Source organism: Primulina tabacum, chromosome 12, assembly GCF_025594145.1.
Source record: "Primulina tabacum isolate GXHZ01 chromosome 12, ASM2559414v2, whole genome shotgun sequence".
Lineage (NCBI taxonomy): Eukaryota > Viridiplantae > Streptophyta > Magnoliopsida > Lamiales > Gesneriaceae > Primulina > Primulina tabacum.
In genome coordinates, this window is record NC_134561.1 from 37,575,783 (window position 1) to 37,595,844 (window position 20,062).

General features: G+C 34.2%; 2 protein-coding genes across 2 annotated transcripts; both read right to left on the reverse strand.

Moving 5' to 3' along the window:
• Window positions 1–3,615: 3,615 nt before the first annotated feature.
• LOC142520424 (pectinesterase inhibitor-like) lies at window positions 3,616–4,152 on the reverse strand. The gene has a single exon (XM_075623402.1). The coding sequence runs from the start codon at window positions 4,150–4,152 to the stop codon at window positions 3,616–3,618; it is 537 nt and encodes a 178-aa protein (XP_075479517.1).
• Window positions 4,153–12,443: 8,291 nt separating this feature from the next.
• LOC142520673 (uncharacterized) lies at window positions 12,444–17,337 on the reverse strand. The gene is made up of 13 exons (XM_075623760.1): window positions 17,022–17,337; window positions 16,877–16,943; window positions 16,578–16,688; window positions 16,065–16,260; window positions 15,289–15,374; window positions 14,781–14,976; window positions 14,548–14,659; window positions 14,336–14,463; window positions 13,915–14,121; window positions 13,658–13,767; window positions 13,375–13,504; window positions 12,967–13,116; window positions 12,444–12,889 (listed from the first exon to the last, which is right to left on the reverse strand). Exons 1-13 carry the CDS (start codon window positions 17,113–17,115, stop codon window positions 12,665–12,667), a joined length of 1,812 nt encoding a protein of 603 aa, XP_075479875.1. The 5' UTR covers window positions 17,116–17,337; the 3' UTR covers window positions 12,444–12,664.
• Window positions 17,338–20,062: the final 2,725 nt, after the last annotated feature.

Below are 20,062 nucleotides of genomic sequence, written 5' to 3' on the forward strand. Positions count from 1 at the left end.
GTAACTACCTCCGAATTCAACCCTCTGATGAACTGATTCACTACAGCTTCATCATTTCCAGCTAAATTAGGAGCAAAACGCAGTAGAGTAGAGAATTTAGCCACATATCCTTCAATATTCAGCTGCCCTTGGCTCAAATTCTCAAACTCTGCTTTCTTGTCCTCTCGGTACGAGGATGAGAAAAATCTTTGATAAAATTCGGTTTTGAAGATTTCCCACGTGATCACAGTACCACGTTGTGCTAAGACTCCTTTGATTGTAATCCACCAACTTCTGGCAGCCTCTCGTAACTGGTGAAATACCAATTTAACTCTCTGTTCATCTGTACAAGCAAGTAAATCGAACAGTATTTCTATGTCATCAACCCAGTTCTGACAATCTTCGGATGTCACGATACCACTCAGAATCGGCGGCTGAAATAACTGAAGTTCTGCTAACTTTACTTCCATCTGAGTTTCTGATGCATCTATCTGTTCAGATGAAATACTACCCTTTTCTGGAATTCGCCGTGGAGGTATATCTGAACATCAACAAATTAATACACAATCTATATAATTTGTCTCAGCCCTCCTCTGATCATATACCTCTGATTCAGACTCGGTTCTGATTCAGTCTTGATAATTACATGCTGTAATCAACTCAGATAACAAACAACATGTAATAGGGAAAGCAATAAATTATGCTAGCACACACAATGTAGGTCAACATTGAAATAATTCTCATGCTAGCAATCACATGCAAGGAAAGAAAATTCAATCTACCCCGCTCATTCTTTTCTATCTCAGTCTAAAGAATCTATCAACTCTGACTATCTCAATCTAAAGGATCTATCGCTCTGATACCACCTGTTGTGGGGACCCGGACGCTGATCTTCTTCTTAATCATCTTTGGGATTTAATTATCAATTAAGATAAACAGGGTCTAAATTTTTTTTTTTTAAAATAAAGTGCGGAAGGTAATGGCATCCACATAATATACATATCTGTATAAAACTACATTTCAGTATAAAGGTACAATAATGTACAACAGTCTTTTCAATTAATCTAAGGTTCAACTACTAAAGTTCAAGTAATAAAACCAAATCTATCCAAGTCCGGAATCACCACGCTAAACTCGTCTTCTCTCATCATCTTCTCGACCCCGATCTTGTCCCACCTGTTGTCATGTACACACATACAAAACAAGACAACAGCCGGATACTCTGGTGAGAATAAATCCCATTATAAAACATGATAAGCATGCATATAAACAATCTAAATTATAAACATGCTATCATGGACATATTTAAAAGTAATAGATTTCATAATCTATAAAATCAAATCAAAATAAGCATGCAACTCAATTCAGATAAACATGCAGTTTAATCAAATCATAAACATATACTATCATGACTGAAAGCAATAAAGATGGGTTTCATAGTCTATGAAACCACATCCATAAACGCATGCAGTTCTAGTCAAATCATGTCTAGACTCGACTCAACTATAACTCTAGGGATCCCGATATGAATATGACGATCTATCACCTACCCTACTAATCGGGGTGACGGTACGTCTTATTCCTAAACTTCGGCCTGATCTATATCCACATCTACAATAGGAGACTGATCTTCCCCTACGCTGTGATATAGCCAAACATCTAGAAGTTTGACTGATCTGTCAAGACTCCCTATCTTAAATGCAATAAATAACAATCTGTAATTAAAGCATAGCATATCAACACATAAACAAAACATATTCATATCAGAATATAACAATAATCTAGTATGTGATTTTGTTGGGAAACTCAAATAGGATCTTATTTGAGTCGTGTCTTCCCGAATATCACATGAATTATACCTTTGTCGTCCCGGTCTGACGAAGACGATGACCTGTATTCAAATCTGTCCATATCAAATCTGAAATGACAATATCGAATACACTGTATCAGTGAATAACTCAATACACAATCTGTTCTGATTAATACTCAACTCAATACACAATCTGGTCAATATCAATGTAATCTCAATCACTATCATATCTGATCAATCTAAATCAATACTGAATCTGATCCATCTAAATCCAATAATTCAAAGTAAGACTTGGTTTGCTCAAAACTCAATCTATATCAATTCCGGCGGCATAACGGCGCAAATTCGATATACCCGGCAACTCAAAACATCATTAATCTGATACCAACGACTAAAAACCTCACAATATCAACCACAACATAATAAAATCTGCACCTACTAGGTTCGAACAACATGCTGGATTTTTCAAACCAATTCATATGATGTCCGTTCTTCGATCCGATTACGGTTCTATAATCTCTATATACTCAAGAACACATATCAACAATTAAATCACAAATCCTCCAACATCTAAATTTTGAAACATGCTGGAAATGGATGAAAATTACCTCCCCTTGAAGCTCTTAAGGTAAGGATCAAGAATCTATACTTGGATTAATAAGTTGATGGTTGGATGTTGAGATATGAATTTTTGAAGATCAAAATCCTTGAAGGAACCCATGGAAACTCATGTTTTCACCCTTCCAAGCTAGGCATCCATGAAAAAAAATGAAAATTGGAAGGGAATGCCACGTTCAAGAGGTGACCAAGACAAGTGTCCCACTTAAATTTTCATATTTGCACTTTAGTCCCTCAACTTTTCACTAATTGCAAATTGGCCCCCGCTCAATCTTTTTAATTCAATTCAATCCTAAATAATTCCATTTCAATCCTAAATAATTGCAAACATCTTGGAATATAATTCAACACTCCAAAAGTTTCCAATTACATACTCTCGGATTAAAATAATATCATCTTTATTATCTCGGGCCTTACACTATCGGATTTTTGTTTATATTGTATAAACTCATATTGATGTAATTATTGTGTTTCATAATCATAGTGATTGATTATTTTGTTTATATTATTTTTAATAAGCAACAATCGTAATTAAAATATTATAATTTTGGTGGTTTCGTATGCATTAGTTCAAACTAACAATTTATAATTTTATTAAAAATGTTTATTGATATAAGTAAGTAGTATTAAAAAATTAATATATTATAAATTAAATAAAACAGAACAAACGTTAAATCAATTCTTAAAAAAAATAATAGATAATTAAATAAATGAATCATGAAAATGGAACATGTGTGGTCATAGAAAAAGGGTAATTTAGGATTTTTAAATTATACAAGACATAATGCAAATTATGTAATAAAGAAGGCCATTTTTAAAATCATGACTTTGAAATAGACTAAAATAATCAATTTCCCAAATTTTTATGCAACCTTTGATCCCTAAATTTTAATCGACTAGATCTTTAAAAAAAATCTGATATTGGAAATTGAATCAGCATAATGCTTTAAAAAATATTACTTTTTATGCTAAGAATATTACTTTTTATTGTGAATATCGGTAGGATTGACCCGTCTCATAGATAAAGATTCGTGAGACCGTCTCATAAGAGATCTACTCTAAACTTTATTCTAAATTTGTAATCTTCATTTTGTTTTTGTTTTTGTGTGTGTGCATATTTAGTTTTTTTCTACGTGATACTAATAAAATTATTTAATATTACTTTTTAAATATTTATTTATTATTAATTGGTGTGGTTGCTTAGTTGTTCACCCACCTACGTATAAATCATTAGCCACCACCTTGATAATATCACACAAGTCCTCCAACTGCACATTAGCTCTGGTGAACGGACACGGCAACGAGTTCTTGATATACGCCTTCTCGCATCGAATAGCTGCAGTTTGCGCCGTGCTCGCCTGCATAAACAGGTCACTGTACAGTTTTCTTCCCAGGGAAAACGGCGCTACCTTCAGCGCGGCCAATGCGCCGTTGTACTTATGCACGCATTGGCTCAACACGTTCTTCTCTCTCGGCTCCGTTGAGAAAAACAATCGCCTGTTGATATCTGCCCGGGTTTGCTCGGCGTGGCTCGTGGCTTTAGCAATGCCTATCTGCTCCAGCCCGACCAAGGAAGAGGCGGCGCGGGTGGCGGGATCCGACCCGAATACGTTGAGGCAGAACTCTGGATCTGTAGCTTTGTTGCATTCTGTTTCGAGAAGCGTGGCATGTGTTGCTGTGAATAACCATGCATGGAGAAGAACAAAACATGATGATTCCAGGAGAAAGAACAGCTTGTCTGCCATTTTTTGTTAATTTGATGCAGAAAATTAAATAATGTTCTTGATTTGTGGTTTATTTTTATTGGGTTTCGAATTTTTTCCCCGGATATATATAATTACAGAAGCATTTTACCAAGGTAAGCGGATTATAGGAAACAACGAACTCAACGGGATTTAATTTATTCGATCATTCAAACATTAATTATTCGAAGATTTTTGTATATTTCACGTTGAATTTTTATAATTTAATGAATAATATGTCTGTAACCGACAATAAATTTCCTTAAATTTAATTAAAATCGTTACGAATTAATGATTGAGATTAGAAATGTGAGAATTTTGAAATGTAAAAACTCAAAAAATTAATTCGAATTTCACGGCATAAATTCAGCCAAATAAGTCGAGGGTGGATACTTGGACTGAATAGTTTGGTAAATATGGATTTGAAATCTTTTACATGTTTGGATAATATTTAAATACATAAATTTTAATCAAGTGAATAATTTTATACAAAAATTCGATATTTTGATTTTAAAAAAATCCCACCCTTACAATTCATTTGAAATTCACTTTTTTAAAAGCTCGCTCAAATCAAATCATTCAATCCAAGCAAAATCCAACGACTTTGACGTCCATCGTCTAGCTTTGAATTTTACAAATCAAGCATCTAAGGGTGTTACTAATTTTCCCAAAGACAAAAATTTGTGTGCGACGATCTCACGGGTCATATTTTATGAGACATATATCTTATTTGGGTCATCCATGAAAAAGTAATACTCTTTTTATGCTAAGAGTATTACTTTTTATTGTGAATATCGGTAGAATTGACCCGTCTTACAAATAAAAATTCGTGAGACCGTCTTACAAGAGACCTACTCTTTCCCAAAAACATTACCACTCTTTTAAACAAAAATTTATTTAATTTATCTCTCTATATATATATATATATATATATATATATATATATATAAGATTAAGCAATTTAATTAAAGAATCTCACAAGTCTCAATCTCGTCCTTTGTGAGACTAACCCAGGTTTAAGAAGAGGCTAGCAAAATAATAGGATTAGGGGGACAATTAAAAGTTGATTAGGTGTGATTAATACAAGGTAATGTTGAACAATATAAAGACATGGATTGTGATATGTCTCCTTATGGAATCTTCTGTCATTATTATAATTTTCATTATAAAAATAAATTCGAGGGTTAGGATAAGATATATGATACATAATATATACATTACACATATGTCTCATTATTATAATTATTTTAAGGCAAAAACTTTTCTGAGACGGTCTCACTGATCGTACTTTGTGAGACAGATATCTTATTTAGGTTATCCATGACAAATATTACTTTTTATTGTGAATATCGGTAGAGTTGACATGTCTCACAAATAAAGATTCGCGAGACTGTCTCACAAGAGACCTACTCTTATTTTAATCTTCTGATCAATAACTTTTTTTTAAAAAAAAAATCTACCACCCGCCCCCACCAATCAGCTAAATTAGAAATGGTTACGATGAAGGGATTTGTATCACTTTTTTGCGAATATTTTGATTTAAAAAATAAAAAATACTAAAAAAGGGAATTAAAGTTAAGTTTCTTTATTAGTATCTCTATTTGGTTTCGACATCAAAGGGAGATTGTTAGGCAAATAATAAATTTTAGCGACTTTATATATAATCTGATTTAATGGAGATTTTCATAGTACATAAGATGTAAATGAAATTAAATACTAGTCTATTCCATCGAAATGAATATTTATATCTTCGTGTCATAATCATAAAAATCGTTCGACTCTTATTCAACATGCACCACAAATTACCATATAATTAATCACACTGCATAATCTATAAAAAAAAAAATTTGTCACTTATATTGCACATTTACGTCATATTCGATCATCTCATACAAAATACTGAATGTTACTGCTAAGTTTAGAGTTTGGGCCTAGCTCAACTTTTAAAGCTAGCTCAAGAGGGGAGAATTGTCCAACCCCATATATGCAACTTTCAGAAATTTTATCTAACCGATGTAGGATAACTAATACAACCACCTTACGCTAAAAAATGAACATGTGGAGCGTGGAGTTTATGAATAACCCAACAATGGGCAGAATGAATAGCCTAACTATAGGCAGTCCAAAATACAACGGTGAAACTTAAGCTCTGATACTATGTTAATATTGGAACTTGGACATAATTGAACCCAAAAACTAGCGCAAAGGAGATAATTGTTCATGTAAAGGGCCTAAAACTCCTTTCTTGAAATTTGCGGAAAATTAACAATTTTCTTTTTAAAAGAACTTAAATGGCCTCATTCATAAAATCACTGGGGAATCAAGTTCAATGTTTAAAATAATAGCAGCGGAAGAAAATAAAGTTTTGCCAACAATAACAACTTAAAAATTATCCAACGACTGATAAAAATTGTTTGCGGAATAAAATAACAACTGCTGCACTGAGGTCCTCGGGTGCCACTACTGCCGACCCAAGCTGGCTCACTGGTCCCCGCCCTCGGCCCTGGCCTCATCAGTACCTACAACAATCAAGTCTAGTGAGCCTAAAGACTCAGCATGCATAAATCGCATCTAACGAGTAAAAATCGGAATTAAAATATGCATGGGATAAAATATCATGTCCTGAGACATACTGAAAATAATCTGTACTGAGCAATTATAATACGTGCATAACTGAACTGATAATCACAGTAAAAATATTTGCTCCTTGGAGCCTGTACTGAAATAACTGGTAAAATTTTCTGTTGAGATTATGTTTTACGCCTGTGGCCACTGCACTAAGCTGAACTGATCGGTAACTGGCTACCGGGGAGGCTGAAACTGAACTGAGCTGGCCGGTCACTGGCGACCGGGTGGTACCATACTGAACTGATCGGTCACTGGCGACCGTATGAAATAACACTCCCACGTAGTGAATGAACCACAAGCCATATCGCATAAATCTCAAAGATAATCATTTTCTATTTAATGCACGTAAAATAATTAACTGACGTAATGAAAATTCCTGTAATTTTACCAACTGGATTGGATTGGATCGTCCCCAGGCTCGCTGCAACCTAACTGTGCCATGAAAAATATGCAATAGCTTAAACTTGGCCAACTACGCAATTTACGATCAAAAGATGCGACTATGACGCCTAATGACTTCGCATTTAATCATGACTCCGAGCCAACCTGAACCGACACCGAACCGACGTATAGTCATGATTAAAATACGCTGAAAAATCATAAAATAATGCTCCTAAAATGATAGGGTCGAAATCTAGGTGGAATGGAGGCCAAAACACGAAACGCTCTTTCGAGAGTCAATTTGGCACATTGCACCGTAAATTCTCGTACGACCTCGAAAATGATCCGAATCACAAACGGTCAAAAACATGACCTTCCCAACTCAATGAGGCACTGTCCAGTCCAAGTCCATGGGCTAAAAGCCAACCAAGAACTCAAACGAGCCTTCTAAACGACACAGCAACTTGCTGTAATTTCCAGCAGCGGCGCAACTACAAGACTTGCGTTGGTTTCGAGACTATCGGCCATTAGGGGCGTGAACCACCGACCAGAGACTCTTACCAACATCCCAAAGAATTATTTGAACCATGGCTAAGGGCCCTAGGCCAGCCACAATCCGCATCACACCAAAACTCAACCGAAGGGTCCAACCGAGAGCAACGTGCGTGCGTGTGTAGTGTTTATGCTATGATCGATGTCTCGTGTCATTCCAATGGCCATTTGATTGACCATGGCACGATCTAGACATCTAGGAGCATGATATGAACCGTGGCTAAGGGCCATAGGCCAACCAAGATCCATACCAAGCAACCAAAAGAAACGAACCAAAAGCTGTCCAACCGAAGTAGCCGAAGGGGTATAGGGGCTGTTTTGATCTTTTGATTAAAAACCGAGGGGCCATGGACCAAGCCACCAAAAGGGCAACTTAGTCACGTCTTAGACATGCTAGGGGAGTGATCCAACCATGGCTAAGAGCCCTTAGGGCAGCCAAGATCAGATCCAACCCGTTGACACAAAAACTGAAATTTCGAAACACAAATCTGCGCCTATGGGAACTTGCTGTCATTCTGAATTTCCAGCAAGCATGGGGCTGGTTTGAATGGACCAAAATGGTCCTAATGCATCCTATTACGTGTCTAGGAGTCGCCTTGGGAGCCTGGAGTCGATCCAATACCTGAAACTCACAAACCAAAAGAAACCGTGAAGCTTGCCTAGGAAAAACGAAAATTCTGCATGTGTTGTTCCAAAATGTTTTGACATGTATCTCGGTTTTTGCTTGAATAAACATGATCATGTACTGAAAAATAAATGATAATATGACTTGATTGAGGTTTGAAAGAAATCTAGACATGCCTGGTTTCGTTTCGAAAGAAAACGAAAAGAAGAGACGAGACGGCGCGGAGGAGACGGAGTGGCTTGCTTCTCTACCTTTCTTGGCTCTCGATTTCTTGCCTTACTCCCTAGCTATGGCTCACGACTTTTACCTCTGAAAAGGGGTCTTATTTTCGGTGGAGGTGGAGGGGGAGTGATGGTTATGAAGGTGAGGAGAAGGGTGCACAATAATAGGATCATATCAAGACCAAGTCTTCCCAAATTTGAATTTTGAATTATGGTTTGATATCAAATGAGTTGGTGGATGCTTCTAGGAGGTAGTGGCCGATTTTTGCTTATTTTCTAGTCTAGGATATGTCCATTTATTTAATTAAATTGTGCTCCCAAAAATCCTAGAATTATCCTACAACTTACATGCAAATAAATGGTCAAAAGGTTGATGAGTTGGCAATTAAATTGTCTAGCAACTATGGGGGCCGAAAATTGCAATAAAATGAAGGGGAAATATTGTTATCTAGTCAACTAATAATCCTTGAAAGCCTTACTAATCCTTTAAATAATTTAGTGATCTAACCCCTTAATTAAGTAACTTAAATGAGCTTATTTATTAATCACCTCAAATAATTAAATTAAATCCTCAAACCTCCCTTTCTAACTTAAATGAACTTACTTGCTAGCTAAATTAACTTCTGGAAATATTTCTCGAATCTTAAATTCTACCTCAAAACTCCGACTCCGGTCCGGCCTCACTGAAATAACTGAAATGCTAAAAATCAAACTACTGAACTGAAATAATGAATAATTAACTTCAAATAAATGCATTTAAAATAATTATACAATGAAGTCAATTAAATTTAAAAATCTAGAATTATGCATGGCTTATACGTCTACTGATTTACGGGTGCTACAGTTCAAGTCCATATATGCAACTCCCAGATATTTTATCCAACCGAAATGAGATAACTAACAGGTACTACAAGTAATCGAGATAATCTCGACCTGAAAATGAAAAAAAAAAACTGACACACCCTAAGATTTGAGTTTATTGATGTTGTAACAAACATTTTTATCTAGCTAAAAAGATTGCATATTCAGAACGTGACAATTGAATCGGATGCTCAACTCGAATTAGGAAAGCCTATTATTTCTATGAGTGATCGTGTAAGATATGTTGTTGTCTCTCCTACTTTAATTTTGTTGTAAAGACTATTGACCGTGACATAATACAATGACAAAAATTTGTGTGAGACGGTCTCACAAATCTTATTTTGTGAGACAGATCTCTTATTTGAGTCATCCATGAAAAAATATTACTTTTTATGCTAAGAGTATTAATTTTTATTGTGAATATCAGTAGAGTTGACCCGTCTCAAAGATAAAGATTCGTGAGACCGTCTCACAAAGACCTATTCCAATAGAATTAGCTCATATATTTGTTTGTAAGGCTATCAAAAACCAAATGGATTGGTTGTCTTTATCTAGTATGTCTGTTAGAACACTGTGTATGGCTATAAAATTTTTAAATAAAAAAATTATTTTTTATTAAATATGTTGCCACGTAGGCGGATGTTTGGGTTTTTTTTTTTAATAATTTATTATTACTATTATATGAATTGAAGTATTTGGACATTGTACAAGATCCACAAAATAAGGAGTAACATTTGCATCACACCAATGGGCATAACTCTCGAGTCCTATCAACCAATGCATCTGAGAATTTGGATTTTTTTTTAAAAAGTTTTTATTCACTTAAATGAAACAAAACTTGTATTCTCAAATCTATGTATGATTTTGTTAGGGTAAATATATAAAAGAAAATCAAAAAAAATTTTGTGAGATGCTCACACAAATCAATTTCGTGAAACATATTATTATTTGAGTCATTAATAAAAAATATTAATTTTTATTATAAATATGAACATGGTTGACCGATCTTACAAGAGATCTACTTAAAGAAAATAGCTCTTCTTCATCACATCTTTTTATCACCCATTGTCTTATCAATGCTTTTTATTGAAAGTAGATATCTTGTGAGACGATGTCACGGATCTTTATTCGTGAGACAAATCAATCCTGCTCCTGCCCATTTTATAATAAAAACTAATAAATTTCATTGACGACCCAAATAAAATATATGTCTTACAAAATTGACATGTGAGATCCTTTCACGTAAATTCTGGTGCTATAATGAATAGTTATGCCTATATATATATATATATAATGTTTAATAATGCATTGTGTTGTTTATGAGTTAATGGGTGGCAACTAACCCGTCGTTGGGAGTATACCATTAATGGCCCAAGGGACCATGCACAACTTACATGTAAAAGAAAACAAATCAAGAAACACACACACGTGTGTGTGTGGATAATTATTTGAGTTCTGATTCATTTTTATCAAAATTTCAAATAAAGGGATCATTGTTTATGTCATTTAAAATAAACAATATTGTATTACCATGTTGAACAAGTATATACATTCATAATTCTCGACCAACACTTGGCAAAATGGGAAAAAAAAAAGATGTATAAACCGAAAGCTTAATGCGGAAATATACAAATTTGAAGTATACATTTATGAATTTGTAGGCCATTTTGGTTAATCACAATCACATTATATCCAAAAAAAAAAATGATATGTAGGAGATCCGTTTGAACAAATACTTACAAAATTTTTACAAAAACTTGTTTTACAAAATTTTTATAAAAGATTTTAAAAGTTGTTTTAAGATGATATATGCGGTTGAACAACTATTTTAATAAAAAAAATTACAATTAAAAAGTAATATGTTTTGATTCCATCATTACCTTCATCTATAAAATCATCAAAAAATATTTCTCAATTATTCTTTAAAAACTATATTTGGAGAACAGTTTTTTAAAAATATTTGTAAAAAACATTTTACAAAAAAAATCTTACCCAGATACATATTTTAAGTTTTTTTTTTCACTTATACAACACAAAAAAAATTTTCAAAGTATTTGTCCATACATAATCACAGTCTCTTCCATTATGGTCAAAAGATACATATATATGATACTCGGATGAAAGGTTATCGCAAGGTTTTTTCTGCCATTGATTGAATTAGACAAGATTGCGTACATTGAACCAGATTCCATTTAACTTCTTGCTGTTGTCGACTCTGAACGAATGCTTGAATCAGTTTCATGTTGAAATTTTTTATATCGAATCTTTTACCAATTTTCATCACCAAAACAATTATAATCATAACAAAAGTTGCAATCTTATATTCAAATTAAAAGTTGGAGCTCAAGCTTTGTGAGTAGTAAAGTAAACTAGGTGTAGTCGAATCATTGAAGATTTTTGGTGGCTACAAAATTTGAGTAGATCATACAAATATTAAAGTGTGTGTAACAAAATGGTAAAGGGGACCCTATTTATTAGCATGTGAGTGTTTGTAGATGAGTTGTCCTTAGCTTTATTGTCGATGATTTTATGCTGCGAAGAGGTCGAAGAGGGGCCATGGCCCTTCTAAATAGTAGTGGATATCAACAAAAAATCTTCTTGTCTTAACTATCTCGAATGAAATTTTGTCACCCTCGATTATCTAAGTTCCAAAGTAAAATTTCAAATAACATACTAAAATATTGAATTACTGACTTAATGGTACAAATATGATAGACTTGTGAATACATATTTGTCATATGTTTACTGGGTAATTATCATCTTTTATTTCTTATCCTACAAAATAAAATCAAATAAGATGTCGTCAAAGAATAATCATTCATCATCATATCACACGAACGAGATGGTGTTACTCAAGCTTCTTATAAATCAAGATAATTGCTGCTAATCATAGGCAATTGCTTTCCTTGTTCAAACCCTTTCGTCTAAACTGGAAATCTTGCCATATGCCTATCATATATTTCAGTGACTAAGAGGTGACCAAGGTGGGGGATATGGCATACAGGATTTCTGCAGCAAAATTTAGATGCATTTTAGATAAAATCTTCCAATTTCTCAATTTCAGTAAATTGTTCTATCCCAGTTCACCGACCAAGTTTGTGAAAAAAAGTTTCAACCTTCAAAACGCGAAAAGATGTGTAAGTTGGAATGCAAACACGAAAAAATATGCAAGTTGGAATGCACTACATGAGCAAAACTGCCAAAATCTGTCATCGAGCTGATCAGTTTCACAGCGACCTTCGCGATTTCATCTCCAAAGCCTGCTGATAAAACCCTTTTTGTTGTCTTTCTTCATCCGGTTTTCAAGTGATGGGAAGTCGATTAAATTATAGGCGAGATCAAGAACAATGGGATTACGAGGAACCGTTTGAAAGACAGGCGGGAAAGTTTCAATGTGAGGTATTGACTTTGTGGTAGGATCACCAACAGCCGATTCATAGGAGTCCAGTTTATCCATAAGCAGTTTCTCTACCTAAGGCAAACACACAGATAAGCTTATAAGCACATAGTGCAATTTTACAAATAAAAGGAAAAACCTGCGAGTAATACCTTGTTATGATTTCCGGTTAATGATATATTCGAAATCTTTTTTGAAAGATTCTCTGGAAAGTTCTCCTCCTCCATAACCCCATTTGCATGCTCTACACAACTGTTGGCTCGACAATCATCGTAAAGAACCTTCAAATCCTTGACAGTGACCTACAGATAATCAAGAAATAAGTCGAGTAGAAGGTCAAAAGGGGCATTTCTGTGCAGTGAAGCGCTACCAACTTACAAGCTCTATACGAAGACAACTTATTTCAGAGACTATGGTGTGGAAAACTGGAATACCACATGAACAATATGAATTAACCCTTCCCATGCAAGTGATAGCAGGATTAAAGCATTGGTGGCAGGAAATCTACAGGAAGCAAGCTTAAGGATGTTTCATGGCGAAGAATAAAATGCTTGGCATACCTGATCAATATTTTTTGAACTCTGAAGCTTCTTAAGAGCAGTATCAGCCAGAGATCGAGCTCGGCAGTATAAAGCATATGCTTCTGCCCTCTTTCCAGCCGAGCTGTAGGATTTAGCTAAGTAAAAGCACCTGCAATAAATTGGTAAATAAGTCCTCTTTCAGGACATAAAGAAACAAAGTGTAAATTAATGGAGTATGAGAAGAATAGTTCAAAGACTGGAGTCGAGCAGAATAGAAGAAAAATAGCAAAAGGGGAAAAACCAAATGAGACCAGGGGAAAACCTTTCAGCTCGGAATACAAAACTTTTGAGTTCACATTCCTCAGCGAAGTTAACTTCTTCGGCTCTCCTATCTCTTCCGGAACTAACCAAATCCGTAAGGTCGGCGGTATTCTAACAGAATCAGAAGCATTTACTATATCTTTGTCAAGAATAGGTCATACAGTGGAATAAAAGTATGCTTGTAAGCCTAAGTCTTAAGAACGACTGTGCAATGAATATCAAAATCAAAATTAGCAAGACAATAAAAAAAGTCATTACCTGTAAAAGGAGATCGTACAACCGGACAAGCTCTTCAGGCTTTGTGACTTTTTCACTTTTGTCATCCCTACTCTTGCTGAGTTTATTTTTCGCCACAGTCACCAACAGCTGATTTCGTTCAATTGTTCGCTGTCCTAAAACAGCACCGATTGCTTTATCAAGGCCGCTAAGATCATCCCTCATGTTCTCGGTATTACCTGCAGTAGCCTATTGCATTCAAAATACACGAATCAGACTCCTCAAAGTGAATTGACAGTTGAAAAGCAAATCCCTGACAAAACCAAAACCCCCTATAGACAAACTGTCAGAAATAATAATCTCTCCCTTTTTCAAATAACTATCTGATTTTTTGTACAACGGTGTTACAAAAAAATCAAAGACTAAACAACCATAATTTCTCATAACCATGAGCGCTTCTTACCAAGTCGTTTCTTATGCAGCTCCTGGCTTCATTATAGGCAGCAAAAATTTTGTCAAATACGGCAAGTTTTTTCTCTCCAGGAAGTGAATCTGCTGTTGGACCATTGATATCTTTCTCCAACTCTTGGGCTGATCAAATTTGCAATACATAGAAAGAGATTTAGACCTGTTTCACGCAAGAATATAGGGGTTTTTTTAAGGGTAAAATCTGACCTTTAAGTATGGAAACACGAGTCTTTGCATTTGAAATAGGAAATCTGTGACCGAGCCAATGAAATTCTGTCATAGATGCAGCCTGCTGAGATCGAGCTTCAGCCATGACAGCCTGCCACAGGCAACCAAATAAACTAATAAACGCATACCCATGTACGGCATTATCCATTCACCATTCTTAGTAAAAGTTGTGTAACAAGAAAACTAAACTCAGGAAAAGAAGCAACACTAACCTCCAGTTTGGATTTAAAAAGATCCAGCGCAGGCCCCTCCATTTCTCCTATCTGGACAAGTTCAGAAGTTTGAAAATTTGATTCCCCAATTTTGTGCATGCAATATCGTATACTAGGCTCAAGCTCCTCAACCCGCTCACGGCATAGAACTTGAGTCTCTACATCTCCATACTTGCCAAGTTCCTCATAAACCGCCCTATTAAAATTGATTAAGTTATGCGAACACAACGAGTATAAATCAGGACCACTGAAGTTTCTAGAAATAGTTTAAACCGATAGACAAAGAATATAAAAGAATAAGGAAGTAAGAAAGAACATAGTTACTATATAGTTGAGTAGTTTAAACCGAGTGACAAAGAATATAAAAGAATAAAGAAACGAGAAAGAACATAATTAATTGTAGAGTTGACTACCATATTTGCACAAGTTGAAGAAAACTAACCTACTAGTTGCCTGTTTTACATATCATGTGAAAGTTACATACTTTATTACTAAAACTAGAATGTACCTGGCACTTTTGAAACTCTTCAGTGCAATGTCCCAGTTCCGATCTTGTTCAAATAACAAATTCCCTTTCATATACGAAGCATAGGCCTAAAAATTAGGACCACAATCAGCTCTATCAGAAATCTCAGATTTTGTAAGAGTTGATTCCCGGTCCCGGAACATGAGCAAAATTTGTGACTTAATTAATACAACAAATGAAAGAGAATTATCAAATATTTTGGAATCCCTCGAGATGCTGACAACAAAGATGACAGTGACACACCGACACAACATACTGCTGAGTAGCTCTGTTAACATATCGTGCCCAATACATCATGATTTAATTGGCATAATGGCAATTAAATTATAATGTTATATAGAGACAACTTGGATATGTTTTACAAAAAGACTGCATCTCAAATGAATCACTTGGTGCTTGTTGATGAATGAACATTCTCATATCCACTTTTATACCTCAGATTGTTTCAATATGGCTACATGAGCAACTTCAACTTTTCAAGGAGAGACCACGGACAATACATTCTTTTTAGTTTTTTCAACATTATATAAATACTGTTTCAACATTTTACAGCGGCTAAAAAGCAGGGATCTATTTTAAGTTCATGAATGACAAAAAGGAAAGTTATCATAAGAGAAGGAATTTTACAGCACTAAAAAAGTAACGGTGTGCTAGAAAAAGAATGAAATTTGTTGGCCGATGTAAAGTCGGTAAAATGTTTTCAGTTGTAGCACACCATATAGCAATACTTAAAGCCTTAGAAACTCATGGGTTCAAACCTCTGCTTCAAGAGAGGTCCTAGAATCTCCCTTGATGGAGCACAACTCTTGGAAAAGGGTAGCCCATTTCACTGCCTTCCTGAGTCTACCAATGAGGTAACACCTTTGACGTGCATTTGGACCGTCCGGTAATGTTTTCTTTTCCATTGCATAGCTCCATGCTCTTTCAGCAGTATACAGAACCAAATGGAGAAACCTGCTTTGATTTCACGAGCATCAATCTATTATCTACCTAATTGGCATATCCTTGTGGCAGTAGATATGACTAAACAATCAAAACTTTTTGTGGGGGGAAAAATCTCATTCCTCACCCTTCATAAATTTAGAAACCTGTGAACTTTTAGCAAAATGGAAAAGCATCACAATTCACAGATCAGCATGCATATTTTGCACCTCAGGTAGACAACCAATGTTCTCTTGTAAGGAACAAAGAAGAAGAATCCCCAGCCTATATTCAGCCAAGTAAAGATACAGGCACAAACAAGAAGAAAACACATGCCCGTAAATACCTACCTGACATCAGTGACTATAGCTACCGTAATAGCTCTCTTTATATATTTCCCACGGCCATGAGTGAATTTCAGTGACTTGTACAACCTTCTCAAACGTGCAGTGCAGTACCTCCTAAAAATTCAATTGGCATAAATATCACAATCAAAATGGGGCCAATTCCAGCACACAAAGATAAAATATTAAAACTTTCTTAACCTATTCCCAACAAAAGTCTCCTCACACATTCAAAATAAAAAAGCACGTACCACACGCATACATAATTACGCATAAATCAACAATGCATATATCATGAATTATACCTGTATCGGGTATAATCACCAAATCGTAATCCATGCTGCATTTGAGCCGATTTCAGTAGCTGCAATACTGCAAATCCCCGTAAAAATATAAAATTCTTCCACGCCGAAGCAAAAACAAATTAACTTAACAAAAGGTCAAAAATACCATTGATGGAGAATTTGGGGTTATTAGTTTGATCAGATGGGGATGAATTCTGATCGTCGATCTCCATAGAGGCCGCATCATTTCCCTTCGCCATTTAAATAATTCGTAAAGCGAGCTTGAGATCTGGATACCTTAGGCGTTTCTAAGAATGGGAATCGAATGGATTAGTACAAAAAGAAGACAAATAATACTCCAAAAGTTCTGGCTGCGGCGGGTGCTCGCATCGCACGGCGGCGCCGAGGTTTTAGCTCGTACTTCTCGTGGCCGGCCGTCTTTTCTTCGATTTTCGGATCGCTAGTTACATCAATTGGAGGGTTTTTAAATTAATTTAAATGAAATAAAAAATAAATTAAACCCCGTTTCGTTGGTTTTTCTACAATTTTTATTTTCTTTTGTATTGTGAATATAACTATTTTTTATAGTATTTAAATAAATAAAAACTTTATATTATCAATAATCATGTAAAATAAATTAATAGTAAAAATTTTAAAATTAAAAATAATAATATTATCAAAATTAAACATGAAAATTTTCAATTAAACAAGAATGACATGTGCTATTATTGAATAAATTCGAAAATTATATATATACATACATCACATGTGAATTACGTTAATTTTAAATTAAGGCAAAAACTTGTGTGGGACGGTCTCACGAGCTGTATTTTATAAGACGTATATCTTATTTAGATCATCTATGAAAAAATATTACTTTTTATATTAATAATATTATTTTTTATTATAAATATCGGTAGGGTTGACCCGTCTCATAGATAAAGATTCGTGAAACAGTCGAGACCTACTCTTTAATTAAATCAGAATGTATTTTAGTATTATTAGTTAAATTAAAAAAATTAGATATGATTTGATTATTCTTATAAGACGTATGTTAAATCGAACAAATCGAGTTTTTAAATAAATTCAATATTTTTATTAATTGTTTAAAATAAATTCCAACATTTTAATTTTTTTGAAAAATTAATTCCAACTTGAAAAAAATTTCATGAAAAACCAAACAAACCAAATCGAATTAAAACCAATTATTTTAGCTCTTTTTAACTCATAACTCATTAAATGTTAATAATTTATAAATAATAATAATATAGCGAAATCGACTTAATAATTTGGTTTAGATTTTTTTTATATAAAAAATATATATTCTTAAAAAAATCGATTAAATTGAATTAACATACGCTTCAAATTTAATAAATTGACTAAAAAAATATTGTTTTTTTATATTTCTCCAAAAATAAAGGATAATTTTGTTGTGAAAAAGTAAAAATTTATGGTAAAAAGTAAAAATCTCAAACTCTCAAAATTTACCAAACTACACACTATAATATTTTTCTCTCTACTCAATTGTGATTTTCTTCACAAATGAGAGATCTATTTATAGGAAATCTTTACAAATAATCCAAAAATAAAATACATCATTACCTATATCATCACACACTAATTTTCAATATTTACAACTCTTATTTTCAACATTCAAATATTCAATACACACATTTTAAATATATTTTTCAACACTCTCCCTTGTGATGATGATCATAATGATTGTCTTCATTACGTGTTTTTATACTGCCTCGTTAAAAACCTTACTAGGAAAAACCATTGGGATAAAAACCATAGCAAGGGAAAAAGAGTGCAGTCACGTAAACTCCCCCTCATGTTGACACGAACAATTCTTCACAAATTTCGTAGATTGCGCATCCCAATATTATATATATGCTTTTTGAATATTGACGTAGGAAGCGCCTTTGTGAAGAGATCTGATGAATTTTCACTTGATTGAATGTGACGAACATCAATACATTTATTATTCTCAAGCTCCTTGGTGAATGCGAAGAACTTAGGAGGAATATGTTTAGTTCCGTCGCTTTTTATGTATCCTTCTTTCATTTGAGCAACACATGCAGCATTATCTTCATATAGTATCACAGGCTTCTCGTCGAATGATAATCCGCATGAGATTTTGATATGTTAGGTCATTGATTTTAACCACACACATTCACGACTTGCTTCATGTAATGCAATAATCTCGGCATGATTTGATGAAGTTGTTACTAGCGTTTGTTTCTGTGAACGCCAAGAAATTGCAGTGCCTCCACGAGTAAAAACATATCCAGTTTGGGAACGTGCCTTGTGTGGATCAGATAAATATCCAACATCGGCATAACCAATTATACTTGGATTAGCATATTTTGAATACAAAAGTCCCAAGTCTGTCGTTCCTCGTAGATAACGGAATAAATGTTTAATTCCGTTCCAGTGTCTCTTTGTTGGATATGTGCTAAATCTTGCCAACAAATTTACGGCAAAAGATATATCATGCCTTGTACAATTTGTAAGATACATAAGAGCACCGATAGCACTTAGATATGGTACTTCTGGACCAATAATATCTTCATCTTCTTCACATGGTCGTAATGGATCCTTTTCTATGTTTAATGATCTAACAACCATTGGAGTACTTAAAGGATTTGATTTATCCATATTAAAACGTTTAAGGATCTTTTCTGTATAATTTGTCTGGTGAACAAACATTCCACATTCTTTTTGTTCAATTTGTAAACCCGGACAATACTTGGTTTTTCCAAGATCCTTCATTTCAAATTCTTCCTTCAAGTATGACACAACTTCTTGAATTTCCTTATTCGTTCCAATGATGTTTAAATCATCAACATATACAGCAATAATTACGCATCCGGATGTTGTTTTCTTAATGAAAACACAAGGGCATATTGAATTATTTACATATCCCTTTTTAATCAAGTGATCACTTAGTCGATTATATCACATTTGACCAGATTGCTTTAACCCATATAATGATCTTTGTAATTTCACAGAATAACATTCTCTGGGTTTTGAACTTTGTGCTTCAGGCATCTTAAATCCTTCAGGGATTTTCATATATATTACTATCAAGTGATCCATATAAGTAAGCTGTAACAACATCCATAAGACGCATTTCTAAATTTTCAGATACCGCCAAGCTAATCAAATACCGAAACGTAATTGCATCCATCACGGGAGAATACG